We start from the raw sequence: 20058 nt of genomic DNA, 5'->3' as shown, positions 1-20058 counted from the left end.
GCAGCCCCCCAACCCCCAAGTCCCTAGAGCCAAAAATCTGCATTAAAAAAACAGAAATATTTTATTGGCTGCATCAGCAGCACCCCCCATCTCCCCCTCACAATAAGTTACCCCCCGGGACCCCCCATTCAAGTATTTGATGCTGCCACCTGGGGGGGTAGGGGAAACAGATGCCCCCCTAGGCAGACCAGGCTGTGTGGGGTGCAGCCTGGCACTGGAGGGGTTAATGCTGTGCTTAGGGGGGCGGGGGAGCTCAGTGCAGGGGACCCCCCCCATCATCTCCAGTCAGGCCCTAAATACCTGCAGGGGCAGCACCCATTCCCCACCCCACTGGGGGGTGCCCCAGACTGGGGGAGCTGGGCTCATATGCCCCCACCCCTGCTACATGCCGTGGGGGGGGTCCTAGCCCCCCCAGCGCCTAGGTGCCGCAGTGTTGGCTGGAGGCGCGGACAGCAGGGTCCCACAGTCCTGGCTGGGGTGGGGGCCGGAGGCCTAGGTTCCCTGTGGGTCGGGGTCACCCCCGTGCTACTATCCCCAGGGAGGGGTCACAGGATCACTGTCCCCGGGCTGGGGTCATGGGGCCATGACCCCCAGGGCTCCCAGCGTCAGCTGCCCCCCCCCACCCGCGGGGGCAGGGGTGCGGAGCCCTGGCCCTACCCCTGCGCCGGGGGGCGGGCTCGCAGCGTCCCTTGGAGGCACGTGATTGGGCAGTGGTCCAGAGCCCAGCAAGACAATTGGCCGGTGGAAAGCAGCAGGAAGCAAGGGTGCAAGGTGATTGGCCAGAGCATCCAGGTTGGGGTCCAGCCGCCCATTAGCCAAGGACAGGGGGAGCTGACAGCCCATTGGCTGTTCCACGGGGGACGAGGCCGGGCTCCTCTCCCGCTTCACCGCGTGGCGGGCTGGCGCTGACGCCCCATTGGTCCCCTCCGCACCCTCCGCTCTCTGATTGGGTGCAGCCGCTGGACGGGCCCCTGGTGTCTGGGGGGGGCTGGGGGCCAGCGGGGGGGAGCTGGAGAGACCTGAGGGCGGAGGGGGAATCAGGAGCTGCCCCCAGAGACCGCCCCTACCCACCCCGGGGAGTCGGGGGGGCAAGGGTAGGGGTCTCACCGGTGGGGCTGAGGCCGGGGGAGGTGCTGCCGGCGGTGCTGGGCACTGGCGAGGCCCCATCCCCTGCGGTCTCGGGGGTGGGGGGTAGGCGCGAGGCCTTACCCCGCAGGATGTCAATGACCTGGGGGAGGAATGGGGGCAGCGGGAGGTGAGCACCATGGAGGCCCAGGACCCCCCGTCCTGGCTACGGGGGCCTCTCAGAGGCCTGCCCCCAGAGGCACAGGGCAGGGTCCCGCTGCCCCCCAAAGGCTTCCAGGGCCCCTGCCCTGCCCCGTCCCGAGACCCCCCGCGCCGGCACGCCCACCCGCCCCGCGCCCTCACCCGGCGGTTCTTGGCCACGGCCAGCGCCGTGTCGTTGTGGCAGTTCTTGAGGCCGCCGTCGGCGCCCGAGCGCAGCAGCAGCCGCAGCGCGTCCAGCAGCCCCCGGCCGCTCGCCACGTGCAGCGCCGTGCACCCCGCGTACGACTGCGCGTTCACGCTCGCCCCCTGCTGCGGGGCACAGGGGAGGGGCTCAGGCCGGGCGCAGGCGCCGTGCCCCCCAGCGCAGCCCCAGCCCAGGGGGCAGCGCCCGCAAGGGGGGTCGGGGGTCGCACCTGCAGCAGCAGCTCGGCCATGGCCAGGTCGTTGTTCTCCACTGCGTGCAGCAGCGGCGACCGCCCACTCTTGATGTCCTGGGGGCAGAGCGGGGGTCAGAGCCCACTGGGCCCCCCAGCCCCTCCCCCGCAGCCCCCGACCCCACTCACCGCAGCGTCCGCGTCAGCCCCGTGCTCCAGCAGCAGCCGGGCAGCCTCCTGGTCTCGCGCCGCCACCCGCCACGTGCAGCGCCGTCAGCCCTGGGGGGCGGGGGTAGCTGGGGGGGCTGGGGGGCAGCGCCCCCCCGCTCCCCCGCCCTGGCTGGCCCCCACCCCCCCAGGGACCCCTGCCCCAGGCGCCCCCGGCCCACACCCCGCTCACCCTCGTAGTCGCGCGCCTCGAGGTCGGGCGGCGGGCGCGCGCACAGCAGCAGGTCGCGCAGGCAGCGCGCGGCCCCGTGCTCGCAGCACAAGTGCGCGGCGCTGCGGCCCTGCCGGTCGCGGGCGCGCGCCGAGGCCCCGTGCGCCGCCAGCAGCCGCACGAGCGCGGCCTGGCCCGTGATGGCGGCCACGTGCAGCGGGGTCTGCAACAGGGAGGGCGGTCAGCACAGCCCCCGGGGCTGCGGGCCGGGGGCCGCAGCGCCCCGCCCCCCGCGGCACCCGGCGGGAAAGCCCCGGGCGGGGCCGCACGCAGTTCCGGGAAGGGCCCGGCCCCGCCTCGCCCCGCCCCGCCCCCCGCACCTGGCGCAGGTGGTTGTAGACGTCGAGCTCGCGGCCCCCCCGCAGGAAGAGCGCGACCAGGCGCCGCGCAGCCGCCACGTTCCCTTGAGCCACCGCGATGTGCAGCGCCCTGCGGGGAGCGTGGGTCAACGGGCGGCCCCCCCGCGGAGGTCGCCGCCCCGAAACCGCCGTCGGGGCTTCCAGTAACAGCCCCGGCGGCCACTTCCGGTCCCAAACCTGCCCCCGCTTCCCCCGCCCCCCGCGTTGCAACCTTCACCAGCAGTGCCCTGCCAAGACCTCCCTCCCAATGCTGGGAGCTGCCCCCCGCTTCACCCCAGCGCCCTGCCATGGACTCCCCCCGCCAGGGCTGCGAGCTTCCCCGACGGTGCCCTGCCAGCACCGCCCCCCCGCACACTGCCCTGCCGTGACCCCACCCCGCCCCGCCCCCGGCACTGTCGGGGGAAGCTCGCAGCGCGGGCAGAGGGGAGGAAGTGGGGGGGTGCCCTGTCTGCCACCCCTTCCAGTAAGGGGGCGGGGCGGCTGGCGCTGACGCGTGGCTGACGTCACGGGGCGGGGCCCGGGTGGGGATTCCCCGCGCCGGGTGGGGAGCCGTGCCCCGTGGCCCCCCCGCACTTACGTGTCTCCGTCCTCGTCCTGGCGCGTGGCCGCCGCGACGTCCGCCGCCAGCTGCGCCTCGGCCGCGCCCGGCAGTGCCAGCGCCAGCGGCACCGGCAGCGGCAGCGGCAGCGGGGGGGCGAAGCCCAGCAGCGCGGGGGGGGACAGGCAGGCGGCCAGGTCCGCAGGGAACGCGCCGCCCAGGCCTGCGGGGGGCGGGGGGTCAGGGACCCAGGCGTCCGGGTCCGCCCCCCCCCGCAGGGACCCAGGCGTCCGGGTCCGCCCCCCCAGCCCCCCCACGCAGGGACCCAGGCGTCCGGGTCCGCACTCCCCTCCCCCACGACCCCCCCGCTCCAGCCCCAGGAGTCCGGGTCCTGCCCACCTACCGCCACCACCCAGGGCCCAGGCGCCCGGCCACGGCCCCCGCTGCACCGGCGCCCCGGGCACCCCGGCAGCCGCGTCTCCCCGCCACTGCCCCCAGGGACCCCGCTCCAGCGAAGCGCGCAGCGCCGAGCACCGCGGCCCTGCGGGCCGGGGTCGGGACCCACCTGGGTAGCAGCAGGCGGGCGGCAGGCGCGGGTAGCGCAGAGCCAGGCCGGGCCCGCAGCAGCCCCCGCAAGGCCCCGGCGCGGGGGGCTCCGGCTCCGGCTCGGGCTCCGGCTGCGGCTGCAGCCCGGGGGGGCTCCCGGCGGCGGCGCGCGGAGGCTCGGGGGGGTCCCGGTCCCGGCCCGGGTAGCGGCGCTTGCGCAGGGGCAGGCAGGTCTCGGGCTGGCGGGCGGGGGGCGCAGCGGGGGCGCGGGGGGGGGGCCGCCCGCCGCCACGTCCGCAGGTCCACGGGCAGCTCCTCCGCCGCCATCCGCGTCCGGGCCGGGGTCGTCAGCTGCGGGCGGGGTCGCTCAGCCCGCGCCGGGGGCGGGTCCGTGCGGGCGGGCGCGCGGCGGGACGGGGCTGGCGGCCCCCGCTCGGACGCCTGGGCTCTCCGGCTGCCGGCGCATCCCCCCGGCGCCGAGGAAGAGGCCGCGGGACTTCCCCGCCGGCTCAGCTGAACCCCGGGGGACTTTCGGAGCCGCCCCCGCCCCGCCCCGGCCGCCGCTTCCCCGCACTGCCCGCCCCGGGGCGGGGCCGGGGACCCCCCCGGGCGCGGCCTCAGCAGCGGGGGGGAGCCCGGGCCCCAGCGCCGGGCCCTGGGCGTGGGGAAAGGGCCCGAGAGGGGGACTTCGCCCCTGTCCCGGGCGGGGATTTCCTGGGGCGGGGCGAGGAATCATTAACGCCCCCCGCGGTGCGAGGCAGCGCCGAGCACAGCAGTGCAGCCGGGCCACGCGCGTGCATTGCACACCGGGGGGGGGCAGCTGTGCGTGCCCCGGGCTCAGTGCTGCAGCCCCTCCTCTCCCGCCCCGGTGACCAGAAGCGGCGGCTGGGCTGGAAAGCCCCTTGCCCGCCCCCGCCCCTTGGCCGAGCCGGAGGGTGCTCTACAGTGAGACCCCCGGGGCGGAGCGGGGCACACGGGCGTGCCAGGGCTAGGCGGGGAGCGTGAGCGGGGCTGAGCCCGGCACACGGCGGGGTGCACCTGCTGCCCCCCCCGCAGGGACCCAGACGTGCGGGCCCGCAACGCCCCCCCAGCTTACCCCCAGGCCGTGCCGCCAAGCTGGGAGAGAACCCAGGGGCCCGCCCCCGGCCCCCCCGCATCACCCTGTTGTCCGCCCCCGGCCCCCCCCACGTCACCCGGGTCTCCGCTTCCCCCCCGCGGCGTCCGCGCTCCGATCCCCCCCGGCCCCCTGTTTCTGCGGAGCAGCGACGACACCTGGCGGCCTCGCGTGGCACCGCGCCGGCCCGCGCTCCCCCCCCGTGTGAACACACGCTCACACTCACACACACGTTGACAGTCAGACAAACACGTGCTGACACGACACATACACACACGTGTTACCGTGACACGCGCACACGCATATTGGGGCACATGCGCGTTACCACAACACACACGCACGTGTTAACTCCATGGTTAACACGATCCACACGTTAACACACGACACGCGCACACATACGGGGGCACACTCCTGTTGACACACGCGAGCGCTGACACACGCGCTGACGCACACGCGTGTTGACACCCGCACCGGCTGCCTCAGCCTCCGGCCCAGCCAGCTCCGCCGGTTCCCGGCGCGGGGGCGGCCACACTCCCACGGACTCGCACGGACACGCAGACACACACGGACACGCAGCGGCAGGCAGGAAAGGGGCTTCTCCGCCCCTTCTCCAGCGCAGGGGGACAGCACCGACCGGTGAGACCGTCACCGGGCCCGGGAGCCCGGACGCCCGGGGAGGAGAGCGGGGAGGGTTGGGGGGCGCTCGGACGCCTGGGCTCTCCCCCGCCCGGCCCGGCCCGGCCCGGCCCGGGCCCCCGGACGTTGCTGCGCCCGGTGAGGCAGGGCAGCCGGGGCCGGGCCGGGCGGCCCCCCCCACAACTCGCTCTGACGCCGGGTCTCGCCCAGGGAGAGCGATGGCAGCGGCCCGCCGCCGCGGCCCGTGGCCGGGGGCTCGGCTGGCAGGTGAGGGGCGCCGGCGGGGCGGTGCTCAGGGGCCTGCAGGCGGGGAGTGCGGGGCCCACCTCCCTCTGCCCCGCAGGTCTCCCGTGGCCGTGGCTGTGGCTGTGGCTGGCGGGCGCGGAGGAGCTGCCGGTGCTGGTGAGCCCGGCCGAGCCGCGCGCCGGGGACAACGTGTCGCTGACGCCGAGCGACCTGGGCCCGCTGCGCCAGGCCGACTGGTACCGCGGCGAGGACGCGCCCGCCGGCGCCTCGCGCATCCTCTCCTTCTTCCCGGGGCAGGCGCGGCCGCAGCGCGACGGGGCGCGCAGCACGGGCCGGGAGCGCGGCCGCCCCGACGGCAGCCTCGTGCTGCTGCGGGCGCGGCCCGGCGACTCCGGCCTCTACCGCGTCGCGCTGCAGCTCCTGCCCCGCGGCAGCCGCCACGGCCAAGTGCGGCTCCTCGTGCGCGGTGAGCCGCCCCGCCGCCCGCCGGGCCGCCCCCCCGCCCCGCCCCGCCCGGCCCGGCCCGGCCCTGACCGCCGCCTCTCCCGCAGACGCCGAGGGCACGGAGCCGCCGCCCGCTTGGGCCGCGCCCGCCGCCCCGCACTACCTGGGCTGGGTGGTGGCGGCGGCGCTGGTCGGGGCGCTGCTGGCCGGGGCGCTCGGCACTGCCGTCCTCTACCGCCGCCTGCGCCGCGCCGAGCCCGCCCCGCGGTGAGCCCCGGGCCTGGGGGGGGGCGCTTGGGTCCTGCCCGGCGGGGGCGGTGGGCCTGGTCCCTCACCTCCACCTTCTTCCTCTGTGCAGAGCCGCCGGCAAGCTGGACCCCAAGGCCTCCGGCAGGAGTGAGTGAGGGGCCGGGATGCCGGGGTCTCCGCGCCGGGGGGCGCGACCCCTGGGTGCCCCCGGCTGGGGGAGGGGGGGCTGGCCCTCGGGTGCCTGGGTCCCATGCCCCCTTGCCCCCCCGCCCCCAGGTGACAAGCAGCACATCTACGAGGTGATGGAGTCGCCGCTGGCCTCCCCCCTGCCTGGGGGCAGCACGAACCCCTGCGGCCCCCCGGTGAGTGTGCCCCCCACGCGGCCCCGGCCCCTGGGGGGGCAGCAGTAGGTGGGTTATAGTAACTCCCCATGTCCGCCCCGCAGGACCCCCCCGTGGAGCCGCCGCCTGAGCTGCGCTACATGGTGAGTGCCCCCCACGCCCCCTGGTGCCCCCCAGTGCCCCCCTAACCCCCGTCTCCCGCAGGAGCTGCTCAGCTGCGCCGAGTCCGTCTACGAGCAGATCCAGCGCTGACGGCCCCGAGACGCGCCCCGAGCCCCGACACTCGAGATTAAAGACCCCCCCTCTGCACCCTGCCCCCAGACGCCTGGGTCCGCTCTGTGCTGTGGGACCCGGGGGGGCGACGGCGACGCCTGGCTCCTCCCCCTGCCCAGCCCCGGTTCCACCCCGGTGGCTGCAAGGAATGCCCAGCACCCCCCCGAATTAACCCTTTCCTGCCCCGCTGTGTATGCGGGGCGGGGGGGACGGACACTGCCCCCCAGCACACGGCTCCCCAGCTGCTGATTCCGGGGGGGGGGGGAGAGGGACATGACTACCACGGTGATGGCCCCTGGACTGCCACACCCCGTTTCCATGGTGACTGAAACATTGGGCGATGGGAGGGCACCCCTCCCTGACCTCTGACCCCCGAAGGCCTGAACGCAGAATGGGGCCACGGGAGGCGGCAAGGCAGCCAGGCTGTATTTGGTTACAGGGTGGTAGGCTTGGCACCTGTCCCAGCATGCACCGGGCTGGGGGGGCATTGCTCAGGTCCAGAGCTCCCGCCACACGTCCGCGGCTCGGAGCTGCAGCGCCTGGGGGCACCGGACACCGGGTCTGGGCTGTGATGAGCTGCCCCGTCCCGGCAGCCCCAGGGGCCCGCACCCGGCGGTGGGCCGGGGAGCTCCCGGGCTGGGGCTGGGCAGAGGCGAGGCCCGGGGGTCGTTAGCACCAGAGACCCGCGGGGACCCAGCTGGACAGAGGGGAAGGCGGGGGGCTGCGGGTTGGGAGTGAGGGGCACGGGGGGGGTCAGGCCCCTGCCCCCATACAGGCCGGGGGCGGGTTCTCATACACGCGGGGGGCTCCTCCGCCAGGGCCGGGCGGGAGCGGACAGAGGCTGAGAGCAGGGGTCCGGGCGGGGAGCCAGGCGTCCAGGGCGGAGGCCAGGGCACCCCCGCGCCACGGCCGCCGCTGCAGCGCCAGCCACGAGCCGTCGACCTGCGTCACGCGGGGAGCTCGGGCCGCCCCTGCCCTGCCCCCAGGGTGGCGGCGATGAGGCCGGTGGCCGGCACTTGTCGGCGCCCGTGTGCTCCTGCCCACGAGCGCCCAGCGCGGCAGGACTGTGGGACCAGGGGGACTCCGGGCCTGCGGGGCCGGGGCTGTCGGCCGTGCCCTGTCTCCTCGGGGGCAGGGCCGGAAGCCCCCGTGGGGACAGGGAGGGGGACACCGCCACGGCCCCCCGGCCCCAGGCACTGCACCCGCAGACGGCAGCGATGGCGACGGCTCACGCCGGCGGGCTCCAGCGTCGCCCCGGCCCACCTGGCGAAGCCCCTTGTCCGGGCCCGGGCCCGGCCGCACCGGGCCGCGGGCGCCAGCGCAGGGTCCCGGGGCCTCCTTCGCGCCTCCGCTCCGGAGGCGCTGGGGCCCCCGCAAGGGGCTGTGGGAAGGGGCGTGGGGCGCAGGCGGAAAGTCGCCTGCCGGAGGACGGGTCCCCTCCGCGCCGGCGAAGGGAGCGGGGCCTGCAGGGGCTGGGCCCGGCTGCCCGGGGTCCCCCCGGGCGCCGAGCCGCACGCCGGGGGCCGGAGTCGCTGGGCCGCAGCCCCGCCGAGCCGCGTGGGCAGGGCCCGTGCGCGGTACCGGCTGCAGCCAGGGCGCTCGGCTGCGGCGGCGTCACGGTCACAGCCCGCGGCGGGGTCAGGGGCACCGTGATGCGGCGCTGGGCCGCGCCGGCAGCGGGTGGGAGCCCCGGACAGCGGCTGTGGGTATGGCAGCTAGTGACCCCTCACCGCCCCCTGCCCCCCCCCCAGCCCCTCCGCTGTCTCCGGGACTCGTCTCCTCTGCTCTTGGGTCCCAGCGACACCCCCCCTGCCCCCACCTGGCCCTCGGCCCCTCTCCCACCGGCCCCGCCCCGCCCCGCCGGGTTGCAACATCACCGGCAAGGGCGAGATCTGGGCCCCAGGCACCGGCTCTGCCCGGCCTGCGGGCGGCGGCGGGGCCGTGAAGCGGGAGCCGCTGCACGGTGCCGTTCCCGACGCGGCCCCGACCGGGGACAGCAGGCTCCCGGCGGCGCAGGCGCAGTTCCAGGGGCCGCCACCAGGGGGCAGCAGCGCCCGAGCCAGTCCGGCCCCGGGTGGGCTCCTGGGACGGGGGGCTGGCATGGCGGGTGCCGCGAGGCCCGGCGGCAGGGGGCGGGGCCTTGTCACGCGCTCCCCCGCCCGCAGTGCCCTTGGTGCCGTGACCGCCCCCGCGGAGAGCCCGAGCTGCGAGCTGTCCCAGGCAGTGCCCCGGCGCTGGCTGCGCCCCAGTTGTGCCGCCGTGAGCGGGGCCAGCAGCGCTGCCCGGCGGCCCCGGCCCGGACCCCCAGAGCCGGAGGGCGGCCCCGGCCGCGGCCCGGCGGCCGTGGGGGCCACTTGGCGGGGGCGGCCCCGCGGGGTTAGGCGGGACCGGACGCCGGGGTCCCTTCTGGCCGGGTGGGCCGGAAGCTGCGCTGAGGTTGGGGCCGGTTCCTCTTTGCCGGACTCACTAGAAAGTTTCCGCAGCGCCGGGCCCGGGCGCCGCGCTGCCTCGGAGTAGTCGCACGCGGCCCCCCCGCCCCGCCCCAGCCCCCGCCCCCGCAGAGCAGCCAGGTGTGCGGGGCTGCCCCCGAGGCGCATTTGCAAAGCACAGGGAGAGCGCAGGGCACCCGGCGCAGCTGCGGGGGCAGGGCTGTGTATAGCGCACACGCCAGCAACACGTGTGCAGAGAGGGGGCCAAAGCGGCGCACACGCTGGGCCATGGCGTACGCGCGTGGATCCAGTGTGCTTGGCCATGGCACACGCGGGTGGGTGCATGGCCATGGCGCGCACACGTGCGTGTCCAGCGGGTGTGCATGGCCATCCGTGTCCAGGCGCGTTCACATCTACAAGCCGCGGCCTCGCTTCTCGTGCCCACTTTTTATTACAAACACAGGAATCGGGGGATGCCTTGGCCCCCAGCCCCAGCCCAGCTGGAGGGGGGAAGGCCGAGAGGGGGTGGGAGCCAGGGATGCCTCCCCAGATGTGAACCCCCCACCCCCAGACTGCACAGCTCTAGCCCCCACCGCCCCGCTGCAGGCAGGTGTCCTGGCCACTGCCCCCTACCCCCCCCCCCCTCCGCCCCGGCCCACGGCATAGGAGAGCCCCAGCGTCAGCGCTGTCTGGGCCCGCCCGGCTGGGGGCCCGGGTCACTTCTTCTTCACCTCGGCATAGATGCTGGCATCGGCCTTGGGGGGTCCTTCGGGCCGTGACGCCTGCAGCCCCCCCGCCCGGAAAGCCACAGCGCTGTAGCTCACCTCCTCCTCCTGGCGACAGGACGGGTCAGGAGGGGCAACCGGGTGTCCAGGCCCCCAGCTCCCTGCTTTCACCCCCCCCCCAGCAGCCCAGGTGCCCCCCCATGGCCCTGCCAGTCCTCACCTTTGGGGGGATGTTGCAGGTGACATCGGGCCCTGGGGATGGCAGAGACGGGTTAAAACAGGGGTCGCAAGGGCCCAGCCCCCTGCCCCCATGCACCAACGCTGCACAGGGATGGTGACACCCCAGGATCCTGGGACTGGGGAAGTGCCTGTGAGGTCACTTCCTGTGTGCTCAGGGGGTGCCCATGCTGTCACTGCGGTGCCCCCGCTCTCCCGCAGCCCTCAGCACTCACCACGGGGGGGCACGGGAGTCCTGGATCCGGTTTGTACCGGTTCCTTGCTGTGCCTGGGAAGAAGGCAGCGTGAGCCTGGGAAGGGGGGATGGGAAACACCCCCTCCCCGGCCCCATACCTCCCCCACCCCCCCACATCTGCTCACCCTGAGCAGACCCAGGCTCCAGGCTCCAGGCCCCCTCCCCACCCAGACAACCCGTGTGTCCGGACTCCAGGCCCCCCACCAGGCCGGTACCTTTTGCTCTGGCCCCAGAGGTAGTAGAGGACAAAAACAAGCAGCCCCGTCCCCACCAGCGTCCCGATGACGATGCCAGCGATGGCGCCGCCCGACAGACTTCCTGCGGGCAGGGAGGAGGCGGCTCAGCCAGGTGCAGGGTGGGATGCAGCCCGGGTGCCACCAAGCCACATACACCGGGGGGTCGAGCTGGGACTCAGAGACCGCCACACCGGGCACGGTTGGGCCAAAAGAAACCCCAGGGCGCTCAACAACGACAAGGGCAAAGTCCCGCATTTCAGACAGGACAATCCCAGGCTCTGCAGACAAGGACCTGGGCTGGCAGGGGACAAGAAGCCAAATAGGAGCCAAGAGGGTGCCCTTGTTGCCAAACCGATCCGTGGAAACAGGAACGCAGTTAAATTGCAAAGAAGGGCAATTTTCATCATGCGTGCAAACACCCAAGACGGCAAATGGCACCCTGGGCTGTGCTTGTAGGCGCATCGCCAGCAGATCGAGGGCAACGATTCTTCCCTCTATTCAGCGCTGGAGAGGCCACATCTGGAGGCCTGTGCCCAGCTGTGCACCCTGCACTGCAGACAGGACTGAAGGGAGAGCCCAGCAGAGGTCAAAGCAGGGGGCTCAGCGGCTGAGGAACAGGAGGGATGAGGAGCAGCTGAGGGAAATGGGCCGACTGAGCCTGCAGCGGACAAGACTGAGGGAGGATGTAAGAGCAGCCTCCAGCCCCCTGCAGGGGGGCTGCGAAGAGGATGGAGATGCTACAGCAGGGCAAGTTGAGGTCAGAAACGAGGAAGAACCATCACACAAGGAGGATGGTGAAGTGCTTGGACAGGCTGCCTGGAGCGGTGCCGGAGTATCCATCCCGGGACGTGTTTAAGCCTCGGCTAGACAAAGCCTTGGCTGGGATGACCAAGGTGGGGCTGGTCGTGCTTGGAGCAGGGGCTGGAGCAGACCTGACCACCCCAGGTCTCTTCCCACCCACATCATCTATGATTCTCTGACCCCACAAAAGATTGGTGGTCATGAACCCCATTTGAACCCCCCTTCCCCCCTCACAGAGATGGGACAGAACCCAGGCATCCAGGAGCTTGCAGACACGGGGTCCTGGCCATGGGGGTCCCAGGCAGGTGTCAAGAGCACACAGACATAGCCCTCTCCCATGCTCAGTGCTGGGACCACGGCAGGCAGCAGCCTGACCCCAGGCAGCACGGGCTGGGGGTGGCCCCGGACTCACCTGCCTGCTGCCCCGGCCCCAGGCCGATGGAGACGGAGGCGGTGGCACTGCGGCCCGTGCGGGGGTTGGTGGCGTGGCACTCGAACACGCCCGTCTGCTCCGCGCCCCTCAGCACCAGGCTCAGGACGGCGCCGGTCAGGGCTGGGACCCGGTCAGAGCCATTGTGGGACCAGTGGAACCGTGGGGCCGGGAACGCGTCGGCCGCACACGTCAGGGTCACGTTGTTGCCGAGCAGCAGGTGCAGGGGCCCCGGCGGGGTGATGTGGGCAGTGACTGGACCATCTGCGGGGGAGTGAGGGACGACACTGCGCATGGCCACCCCAGAGCCAGCCGCGCTGTGTCTGAGCCCAAGGGCCGGGGGCAGCCGATACTCACAGATCACGGTCACGATGTCCCCCTTGCTCCGTGCTGCGCTGATGGGGTTCCTGACCTCACAAGTGTAATTACCAGTGTCGTCCCGGCCGACCCCCCGCACCGTCAGGCTCTGGTTCCCCGGGGACAGCCCCACGCGGCCGCTGGGCACCAGGACAGAGCCGTCGCGCTCCCACAGCAGCGCCTCGATGCTGGGGGGGGCCTCGCACGTGAGCTCGAGGGTGCTGTTCTCCACCACCGTGGGGCTGGGGGGCATCACCTTGGGCTGCAACAGCATCTCTGTGAGGGACGGAGGCGGCGTTACTGGGCTCCCACCTGCCCCTGCCCACGTGCCCCGACAGGTACCGGGGAAGGTGGGATCCTGCAGCCCGGCCTGTCCAGGATCAGGCCCCTGGGTGCTGACCTCCCCCAGCCACACCGGCGGGCCCTGCCCGCCCTCAACACCATTGCGGTCCCCGCCGCGGGGGCCGCGGTTGAGCCCGGGGGTTCCGGCAGGTGTGGGGAAGGCAGACAGGTTGCACAGGACGACGCAGGGAAAGCGGTGCCGCCCCGCCATCCGAGTCCCCCCGTGGCCGTCAGGGCAGGGAACGTGGATGGAGCATCGATGGCGCCGGGGGGCACTGTCAAGGGGTTCCCCTGAGCACAAGAGGCCTTGGGGCTGACGGGGGTCCAGGGGACCCCTGCCCCAGGGGAAGTGACTGGAGGGTCTCGGGGCCTGGGCGTGACTCACCCCAGAGCCGCAGGTCCAGGGGGCGACTGGCGGCCGTGAGCCTGGTGACGGGGTTGTGCCCCTCGCAGCGGTACATGCCCTGCTGGCCCCAGCCCAGCGCAGCCAAGGTCAAAGTCTGCCCCGCACCAGGCAGCGCAGTGTTGTTATGAAACCACTCGTACCGCGGGGCTGGCACGGAGCCGGCCTTGCACGTCAGCCCCAGCGCTGAGCCCATGGCCTGGTCCAGGGGCCCTGGCGGGGTGATGGTGGCAGCATCCGGCCCGTCTGCAGGGAGACGCATGGGGTCAGGGGGCAGAGCCGGGTCCAGAACCAGCCGCATCCCAGAACCTTACACCCACCCCGATGCCCACCCCGCTCCAGCAGCATCTCAAGCCTGTGATACCCACCCCGACACCCACCCCAGAGCCAGCCGCATCTCGGAGGCCCTGTGATACTCACAGGCGACTGTAACGGTGACAGGGTGGCTGCAGTTGTGGCTGACGGGGTTCCTGACCTCACAAGTGTAATTACCAGCGTCATCCCGGCCGACCCCCCGCACCATCAGGGTCCGGTTCCCCGGGGACAGCCCCACGCGGCCGCCGGGCACCAGGACAGAGCTGTTGCGCTCCCACAGCAGTGCCTGGGTGCTGGGGGGGGCCTCGCACGTGAGCTCGAGGGTGCTGTTCTCCACCACCGTGGGGTTGGGGGGCGTCACCTTGGGCTGTGACAGCATCTCTGTGCCCGCGGGGCAAAGGCCACGTTACCACGGTCCCTGCTCTCTACGCTCAAACCCGGGGCCCACCCCAGTGCATTGTGGGAGCCTGGGTGTTTTGGGGCAATTTGCCCACATGTGCGGTTTGGGGGGGACCTTTGTGACCCCCCTGGGGGAGGCGAGGCCCCGGTCGCTCCGAGCAGGCGTCACGCCGGCGTTGCGGGGCACCGGCAGTGGGCAGGGCCGGCTGTGCCCGGGCAGCGCTGTGTGCGAGGCGCAGGACATGCTCCAGGAAACGGGCTCAGAAAACCGTCAGAGGAGCCAGCAGGGCTGGGCCTGCTCCCCGCCCCCAGCTTCGCCTTTCTGGAGAGGAAACCGCAGCTCAGCCGCACGGGCCTGGCTGTCGCCTGGGCCTCAGCCCTCCCTTCCCACCGGGGCCGTCGGGGGCTGGCGCGGACCCCGGGTCTTCCCCACCCCTCTGTGGGGACGGCAAAACCCCCCAGTATGGACCAGTCTGAACGGGGGAAATCCTTTCCTGCCCCCAGCGCAGAGGACTCGGGTAAAGCCCTATTGCAGGGACCAGGTCCTCCAGCCGGGCACTGCGGGTTGGTGCCCGTTGGCACAGCCCCGTCCCCTACACCCGGTGCCTCTGGGAGAGGCTGGGAAAGCCCCTGGCACAGAGAGCAGGAAGGGAGAGGCAGCCCGGCCTGGGAAAGCCCCACAGCCGAGCCCCAGTCTGCCCCATCCAGGCCCCTGACCCCCATCACGGGGAGCCCATTGCCCTGACCCTGGGCCCCGCTCGGCCCCAGGAGGCCTGAGCCGGACCTGTCCCCGTGTGGCCTGTGCCCAGCTCCCGGAGCCGCAGGTGGTTAATCATTGCCGGGTCTTCTCCGGGGCTTCAGCCCGGCGCATGGGGCCATCAAGTGCTGGGTGGGCTCACATGGCACAGCTGCCCCATGGGGGTCAGGGGACACGGGGATGAAGCCAGTGCCACGCGGGCAGGCGGGTCCAAGGTGATGCCGGGTGTCACGGGTTGCCCCGTTGAGAACAGCCTGGTGGGGGCGGGAGGCAGAGGCTTTGGGCACGGCCCCTCCGCCCCCGAGGGACGCTGAGCTCGCAGGAGTGGGGACGGTGCTGCGGCCTTGCCCGTGGCCCCGCCGCGCCCGGCGCCTCGCTGCAAACAGGAAGGGCAACGGGCGCGGAGGTGACTCAGCTCCTTGTCAGGGCCAGGGGTAAGGGCAGTGAGGCAGTTTGGGTGGGCATGGCGGGGTGCAGCAGGGCCTGGCACAGACCCCAGCCCCCATCACACCCCAGGGCAACAGGCCAGAGGCTCTGATCCTGGCCGGGGGGGCTGGATGAAGACAGAGGCACAGATGAGGCATGGGCAGCCCCTGGGAGGGGGGAGGGGGGCAGACAACATGCAAAGCACCTGGGGTGGGGGCGGACAGACACCCACCCCCCGCACGCCCGAGGACTGGCGCCCCACACTCGAGATGCCAGGAGGCACCGCCGTGCCACCATCCTGCCCCCGGCTGTATGCGCGCAATGGGGCAGCGCAGCCCGGCTTGGCCTGGATGCACCACTGGCACGAGGCCGGTGCAGGGGCAGCCGGACAGGGCCAGCAGCTCTGGGCACGGGGGCAACACCAGGGCACTTCCCCGGGGGGCACATGTGAGACCAGCCCGCTCAGGTCCCGTGTCCTGGACAGCAGGTGCCCGCGCCCATCCCGCCCGGTGCCCCCAGGACTGACCCCTCCCGCGCCCGAAGCCGCGCCGCGGGGCCAGGGGACACTCACCAAACACCGTCACGTTCACGGTGACCAGGTCGCCTGTCGTGGGCAGCCACAGAGAATAGGGGCTGGAGTCACTGAGCAGGAGCCCCGCGATGTGCAGGGAGCAGTCGGGCCGCCCCGTCTCGCGCCCCGTGTAGCTGGTGCCGTTTCTCTGCCCCGTGCCCTGGGCGTAGGTGAGGATCTCGGCGGGTGGTGCAGCCTCAGCCTTAGCCGCGCGGTACCAGGTGCAGACCGGGATGGGCGCCGCCGGCGGGGGCTGCAGGGCCAGGGTGACGCTGCCCCCCAGGCGCGGGGCCGGCGGCGGGGTGGCGGTGACGGCGATGTGGAGCTGGGCCGGCGCGGGCTGCAGGCAGGAGCCCAGCACCGCGGCTGCGGGAGAGCAGAGCTGGGGCCGGGCCGGGCAGGGGTCCCGCGGGACCGCCCCGCCCCTGCCCGCGCCCCCGGGCCCCGCGCGCACACGCGTGGCCAGTGCCAGGGCACACGTCTGTGCGAGGCCCGGGGAGCTGCGCGGTGGGAGACGCCCCCGGCGCCGGGGGGACCCGCTCACCTGCCAGCAGCAGCCGCCGGCTCGGCCCCGCCATGGCCCGTCTGCGCCCGCACCCGCGGGCGGCGGCTGCTGGAGGGGGGGCGGGGCGGCGGCAGCCCCTCCCCCGCAGGGCACGGGCCGGGGCGCGGGGAGGGCACACCGGACCCCGACGGCGGCGCGGTCCGTGGGGCGCCGGGGCACTGCGCGGGGCGGCACGGGCGACCCCCCGTTGTGTGCCCCCCGCCTCGGGCAGTGTCCCCGTGGCAGGGCGCGGGGCTGGCGTGGGGCCGCCCCGGAGGAAGCCCCCCCCGCAGGCGTGTGGGCCCGCTGGCCGGGGTGGGAGCGGTCCGCAGCCCCGGGGGCACCGCGTGGGCTGCCGCGTGCGGGCCGGGGCCGTGTCGCCCCTTGGCGCCTGGCAGGGCAGCACCCCAGGCTGCAGGAGCAGGGGCGCAGCTGTGCCAGGGCTTCTGCTGGCAGCGACCACAAAGTCCAGGTCTTGTCCCCAGGCTCAGGCTCAGGCTCGAGGGGTGGAGGGAAGGGATTTGCCCCCTGCTCAGACTGGTCCACACCGGGTGTTTGCTGTCCTCTGCAGTGGTGGCCGGGCCTGTCCTGGGCTCCGGCTTGCAGGCTTAGGAAGAGGCTGGAGAGGGATTCGTCCAGGACTAGACCTGCCTGACGCGGGCAGGACCTTGCCAGCCCCCTTCCCCACCAGCACCAGCTCCTCCCAGGGAGCCGGGGCAGCCGGGCCTGGGTCCCGCTCCCAGACTCGGCCCCCGTGTCGGGGCCACAGCTTCCTCTTGGGGAAGCCTGGAGGAGGGAGCACAGCCCAGCCCCGCCTGCTGGTTCACCGAGCCAGCTTCCTGGAGCGTGGCCTTGGCCCTGCGCCCAGCGCCTGCTGCTAGTGCCCCCTGCACCAGATCCTGCTCCTCGCCCCCGGCATTGGCACAGGGCCTGGCCGTGGGGAGGTGGCACCATTTCCCCTTGCCCAGTTCCCCCTGCCTGCCTTCCCCGCATCCCCTGCTGCTGGGGCCATGACAGTGTCAGGGTGCGGACAGGGGCCGCAGGGATGGCTGGAGCGGGGGCTGGTTCTCGGTGCCCGGGCGGCCCCAACCTGAGCCTGTTCTCCAGCAGCTTCTGGCCATTGCTCCTTGTCACCCCAGGTGCTGTTTGGGGAACAAGGCCCTGCCTATTTGCTGCTGATCTCCCCTAACGAGTTTGTAGGCAGCCACCAAATGCCCCCTCAGCCTCCACTTGCCGACGCTGAACAGGTTCAGGTCCCTCAGCCTCTCCTCGTAGGGAGCTCCCGGGCTGCGCCTGGGCAGAGACGGAGCCAGGAGGGTCGTCAGCACCAGAGATGTCCTGAGGAGACCCAGGTGTCGGCACCATAGGGAAACCAGGGGGCTGTGGGTCAGAAGTGACCCGCACCGGTGGAGTGGGTGGGGGTCAACACCCTGGCACTCACCGCTGGCCCTGCAGAGGCCCTGGGGGGGAGGGGAGTGTCACGTTCTCACCTGCTTCCCAGGGTGTGATATTACTGACATTTTGTCTCCCTCTCTATTCCCTATAGGTAAGTATAAGAGAGCTCAGACTTAGGATAAGCTTTAAACATTTTTATTTTGGTAGCAAGTTTTTGGTTTTGGATATCCACTGTTTTATATTGTACGATTATTAGGTTTGTATGGATTTTTACTGTTGTATATTGTAGTATTATCATTTGTGTATTGATTTTTATTGTTTCATATGGATATTGTATGGTTAAGGCCTGTGTTTGTAAGTGAAACAAAGTCATGTCAAGTTTCCGTTTTATATGTCAAGCCTCCATCTTCTGTCCTCTGCCTAGGCCTCCCCTGTGTCACAAGTGTATCGGTCATGTATCCCTTCCATGTAAATTGGTTCCCCATGTATGAGAATGATTGGGAATGATTGAAATACAATGGTAGCAGGCCTCTACTGAATGGCCTGTAACGACTGGGCCATCACCTCGCATTGATTCATCCAGGAACCACACACCTCACCCAGGAACAGAGACAAGACCAGCATTTGAAAGACAAAAGACCCTGCAGAACCAGCAACTTTCACCATTACAGACACCCAAAACTGCACATCCCTGCATGGAGCACACATGCTCAGTACGCTGGGGGCTGACCCTTGCCTGGGCATGCCTCCTGTCACTAGGGTCACACAAGGTCTGCCCCTATAAAAAGGGGCAGTGAAGACAGACCCAGTGGGATGCCCTCTCCATCTGGACCAGCACCATGCCACACCACCTATCCACCCAGAGGCCCTGCCGGTGATGCCCCTCTGGACATCATCTACTGGACAAGGACCCCTTTCCAGCCTGGTTAGGTAGATATTACCTGCACACCGCCTCCTACAAGTTGGACTCTCTCCCTCTCTATCTCTGTCTTGCTCTCTCCTCCTGGACTTCAGTGCCTCTGCACCAAGCCTCTCTAACCCCTCCTGCCAGTGTGTGTGTGTGTGTGTGCGCGCGCACGCGCGCGCACGTGTGCATGTGCACAAGGGAACCAGTAAGACATTGTGTCACCATCCCCCCTGTTCAATAAAACCACTGTCATTTGCAACCCCAAGGTGGGTCAAGTTTTACTGAATCCCAGTCCCTGGTGTACAGGTATCCCAAGTACACCAAGCACGTACATACATACATATCACAACACCCAACTTAGGAACTCACCGGTGTGTATGTGCAGGTGGGTGGTATGTGTGTGAATTAGTGAATACACAAATATATACCTATATAGATATCATTGTGTGTGTGTGGTATATGAATTAGTAATACACATATATGTATTGGATGTGCAGGCGTTGGTAACTAGTAACTGATTCTGTCTAAATTTGGTGTGTGTAGCATGTATGGGCTTAAACTGGTGATAGGTGTGCATGAACCTAAACTAGTTATTTTGAACGTGTGTGCATCTGAGTTGCTAGTGTGAGCGCGTGTGTGTGTATGGCATTGTGTGCATGATATACGAATTAGTGATCCGTGTCTAACTTCCGGGGTGTATAGTGTAGGTGGTGATAAATATGCGTGTGCCTAGGCTGGTTTGAATGTGTCTGTGCCTGAGCTGATTTGTGTGTTTGTATATATGCAATTGTGTTACACCCTCCTGTCTAACAGCACAATATTGAGACCCTGAGAGTTGGCCTGACCCCTCAGGGCAGCAAGACCTCCCCATCCCCACTGCAGAGGAAGGCAACCCCCCCCAGTCCAGGCCAGTCTGAGCAGGGGGGATATTCCTTGCTGCCCCAGCACAGGTTGGGCTGAGCCTGGCCCCGGCTGGGGGGGCACTCACCATACACTGCCAAGGTCGCCACGAGCTGGGCATCTGTTACGGGACCTGCCACTCCCACGCTGTAGGGGTAGGAGTATTTAAGCATGGACCATATGATGTGCAGGGAGCAGCTGGGGCTGCCTGTCTCGTGCCCCATATAGCTGGTGTCATTTCTCTGGGTGCTGCTGCTTGGGACGCAGGTGAGGATCATACCAGGACAGGTCACAGTGGTCTGTGCTGGTGGCAGCTGCAGGGCCATGGGCAGGCCCCCCCCAACCCTGGGGGCCGGCAGGGGCTGGGGTGATGGCGATGTGGACTTGGGCCAGCGCCGGCTGCAGGCAGCAGCCCAGGACGGCAGCTGCCAGGAAAGCAGAGGTCAGAGCAGGTCGGGGCAGGGGCCAGTGCCTGTCGTGCTGCCAGGTTTGGGGCCACACAGCCTAGGAAGGGTGCGTGGGGCCTGGGCCACAGAGCCCCGGGCTGGGCAGATGGACCCTGGCCAGGGCTCCACGGAAGTTGCACCAAAGGCAAGAGCTGCCCCCAGCACTGACCCCCATACAGGGCCAGGCAGGGCCCAGAGAGCAATGTGCAGCACCGTGTATGTGGCTCTGTCCCGGGGAGAGGGCCGGACGCAGGGTTGGGGAATGGACAGGTGGCCCCTGCTTGTAGGGACACAAAGATGGACAGACAGGGGTGGGGGGGAGCAGGACAGATGGACCTGAGTGTCCCCCACGGCCCA

The 20058-nt window shown here is 70.8% G+C and overlaps 3 protein-coding genes across 5 annotated transcripts; 1 reads left to right on the top strand and 2 right to left on the bottom strand.

Annotated features, from left to right (window-relative positions):
- Nucleotides 1-42: 42 nt before the first annotated feature.
- BCL3 (BCL3 transcription coactivator) lies at nucleotides 43-4095 on the bottom strand. Its single transcript, XM_090055962.1, is given in 11 exon segments — nucleotides 43-1019; nucleotides 1108-1228; nucleotides 1429-1596; nucleotides 1701-1778; nucleotides 1851-1916; nucleotides 1918-1940; nucleotides 2062-2263; nucleotides 2421-2529; nucleotides 3037-3220; nucleotides 3563-3783; nucleotides 3785-4095. Coding segments are annotated over 11 exon segments (1704 nt in total). The 5' UTR covers nucleotides 3871-4095; the 3' UTR covers nucleotides 43-573.
- A 652-nt stretch (nucleotides 4096-4747) lies between these two features.
- CEACAM19 (CEA cell adhesion molecule 19) lies at nucleotides 4748-6908 on the top strand. Of its 2 annotated transcripts, XM_090055968.1 has the most exons (8): nucleotides 4748-5293; nucleotides 5504-5560; nucleotides 5637-6005; nucleotides 6091-6250; nucleotides 6342-6379; nucleotides 6509-6594; nucleotides 6678-6716; nucleotides 6778-6908. In XM_090055968.1, the coding sequence occupies exons 2-8, from the start codon at nucleotides 5512-5514 to the stop codon at nucleotides 6823-6825; spliced, it is 789 nt and encodes a 262-aa protein (XP_089912094.1). In that variant the 5' UTR covers nucleotides 4748-5293; nucleotides 5504-5511; the 3' UTR covers nucleotides 6826-6908. The 2 variants fall into 2 exon arrangements, with proteins under 2 accessions (XP_089912094.1, XP_089912093.1); XM_090055967.1 differs by lacking the exon at nucleotides 4748-5293 and having other exon boundaries at nucleotides 5366-5560.
- A 2799-nt stretch (nucleotides 6909-9707) lies between these two features.
- Nucleotides 9708-16150, bottom strand: LOC149861776 (cell adhesion molecule CEACAM1-like). 2 transcript variants are annotated; one of them, XM_090055960.1, is made up of 10 exons: nucleotides 16054-16150; nucleotides 15510-15875; nucleotides 13462-13737; nucleotides 13024-13287; nucleotides 12297-12572; nucleotides 11922-12203; nucleotides 10688-10790; nucleotides 10453-10505; nucleotides 10221-10252; nucleotides 9708-10108 (listed from the first exon to the last, which is right to left on the bottom strand). In XM_090055960.1, exons 1-10 carry the CDS (start codon nucleotides 16085-16087, stop codon nucleotides 9992-9994), a joined length of 1803 nt encoding a protein of 600 aa, XP_089912086.1. In that variant the 5' UTR covers nucleotides 16088-16150; the 3' UTR covers nucleotides 9708-9991. The 2 variants fall into 2 exon arrangements, with proteins under 2 accessions (XP_089912086.1, XP_089912087.1); XM_090055961.1 differs by lacking the exon at nucleotides 13462-13737.
- Between the last annotated feature and the right edge of the window lie 3908 nt (nucleotides 16151-20058).

This window comes from Crocodylus siamensis, chromosome 6 (genome assembly GCF_052110815.1).
Source record: "Crocodylus siamensis isolate JL-2025a chromosome 6, ASM5211081v1, whole genome shotgun sequence".
NCBI classification, from domain to species: domain Eukaryota; kingdom Metazoa; phylum Chordata; order Crocodylia; family Crocodylidae; genus Crocodylus; species Crocodylus siamensis.
The sequence above is the reverse complement of the archived record's forward strand: the minus strand, read 5'-3'. Positions and strand labels throughout refer to the sequence as shown.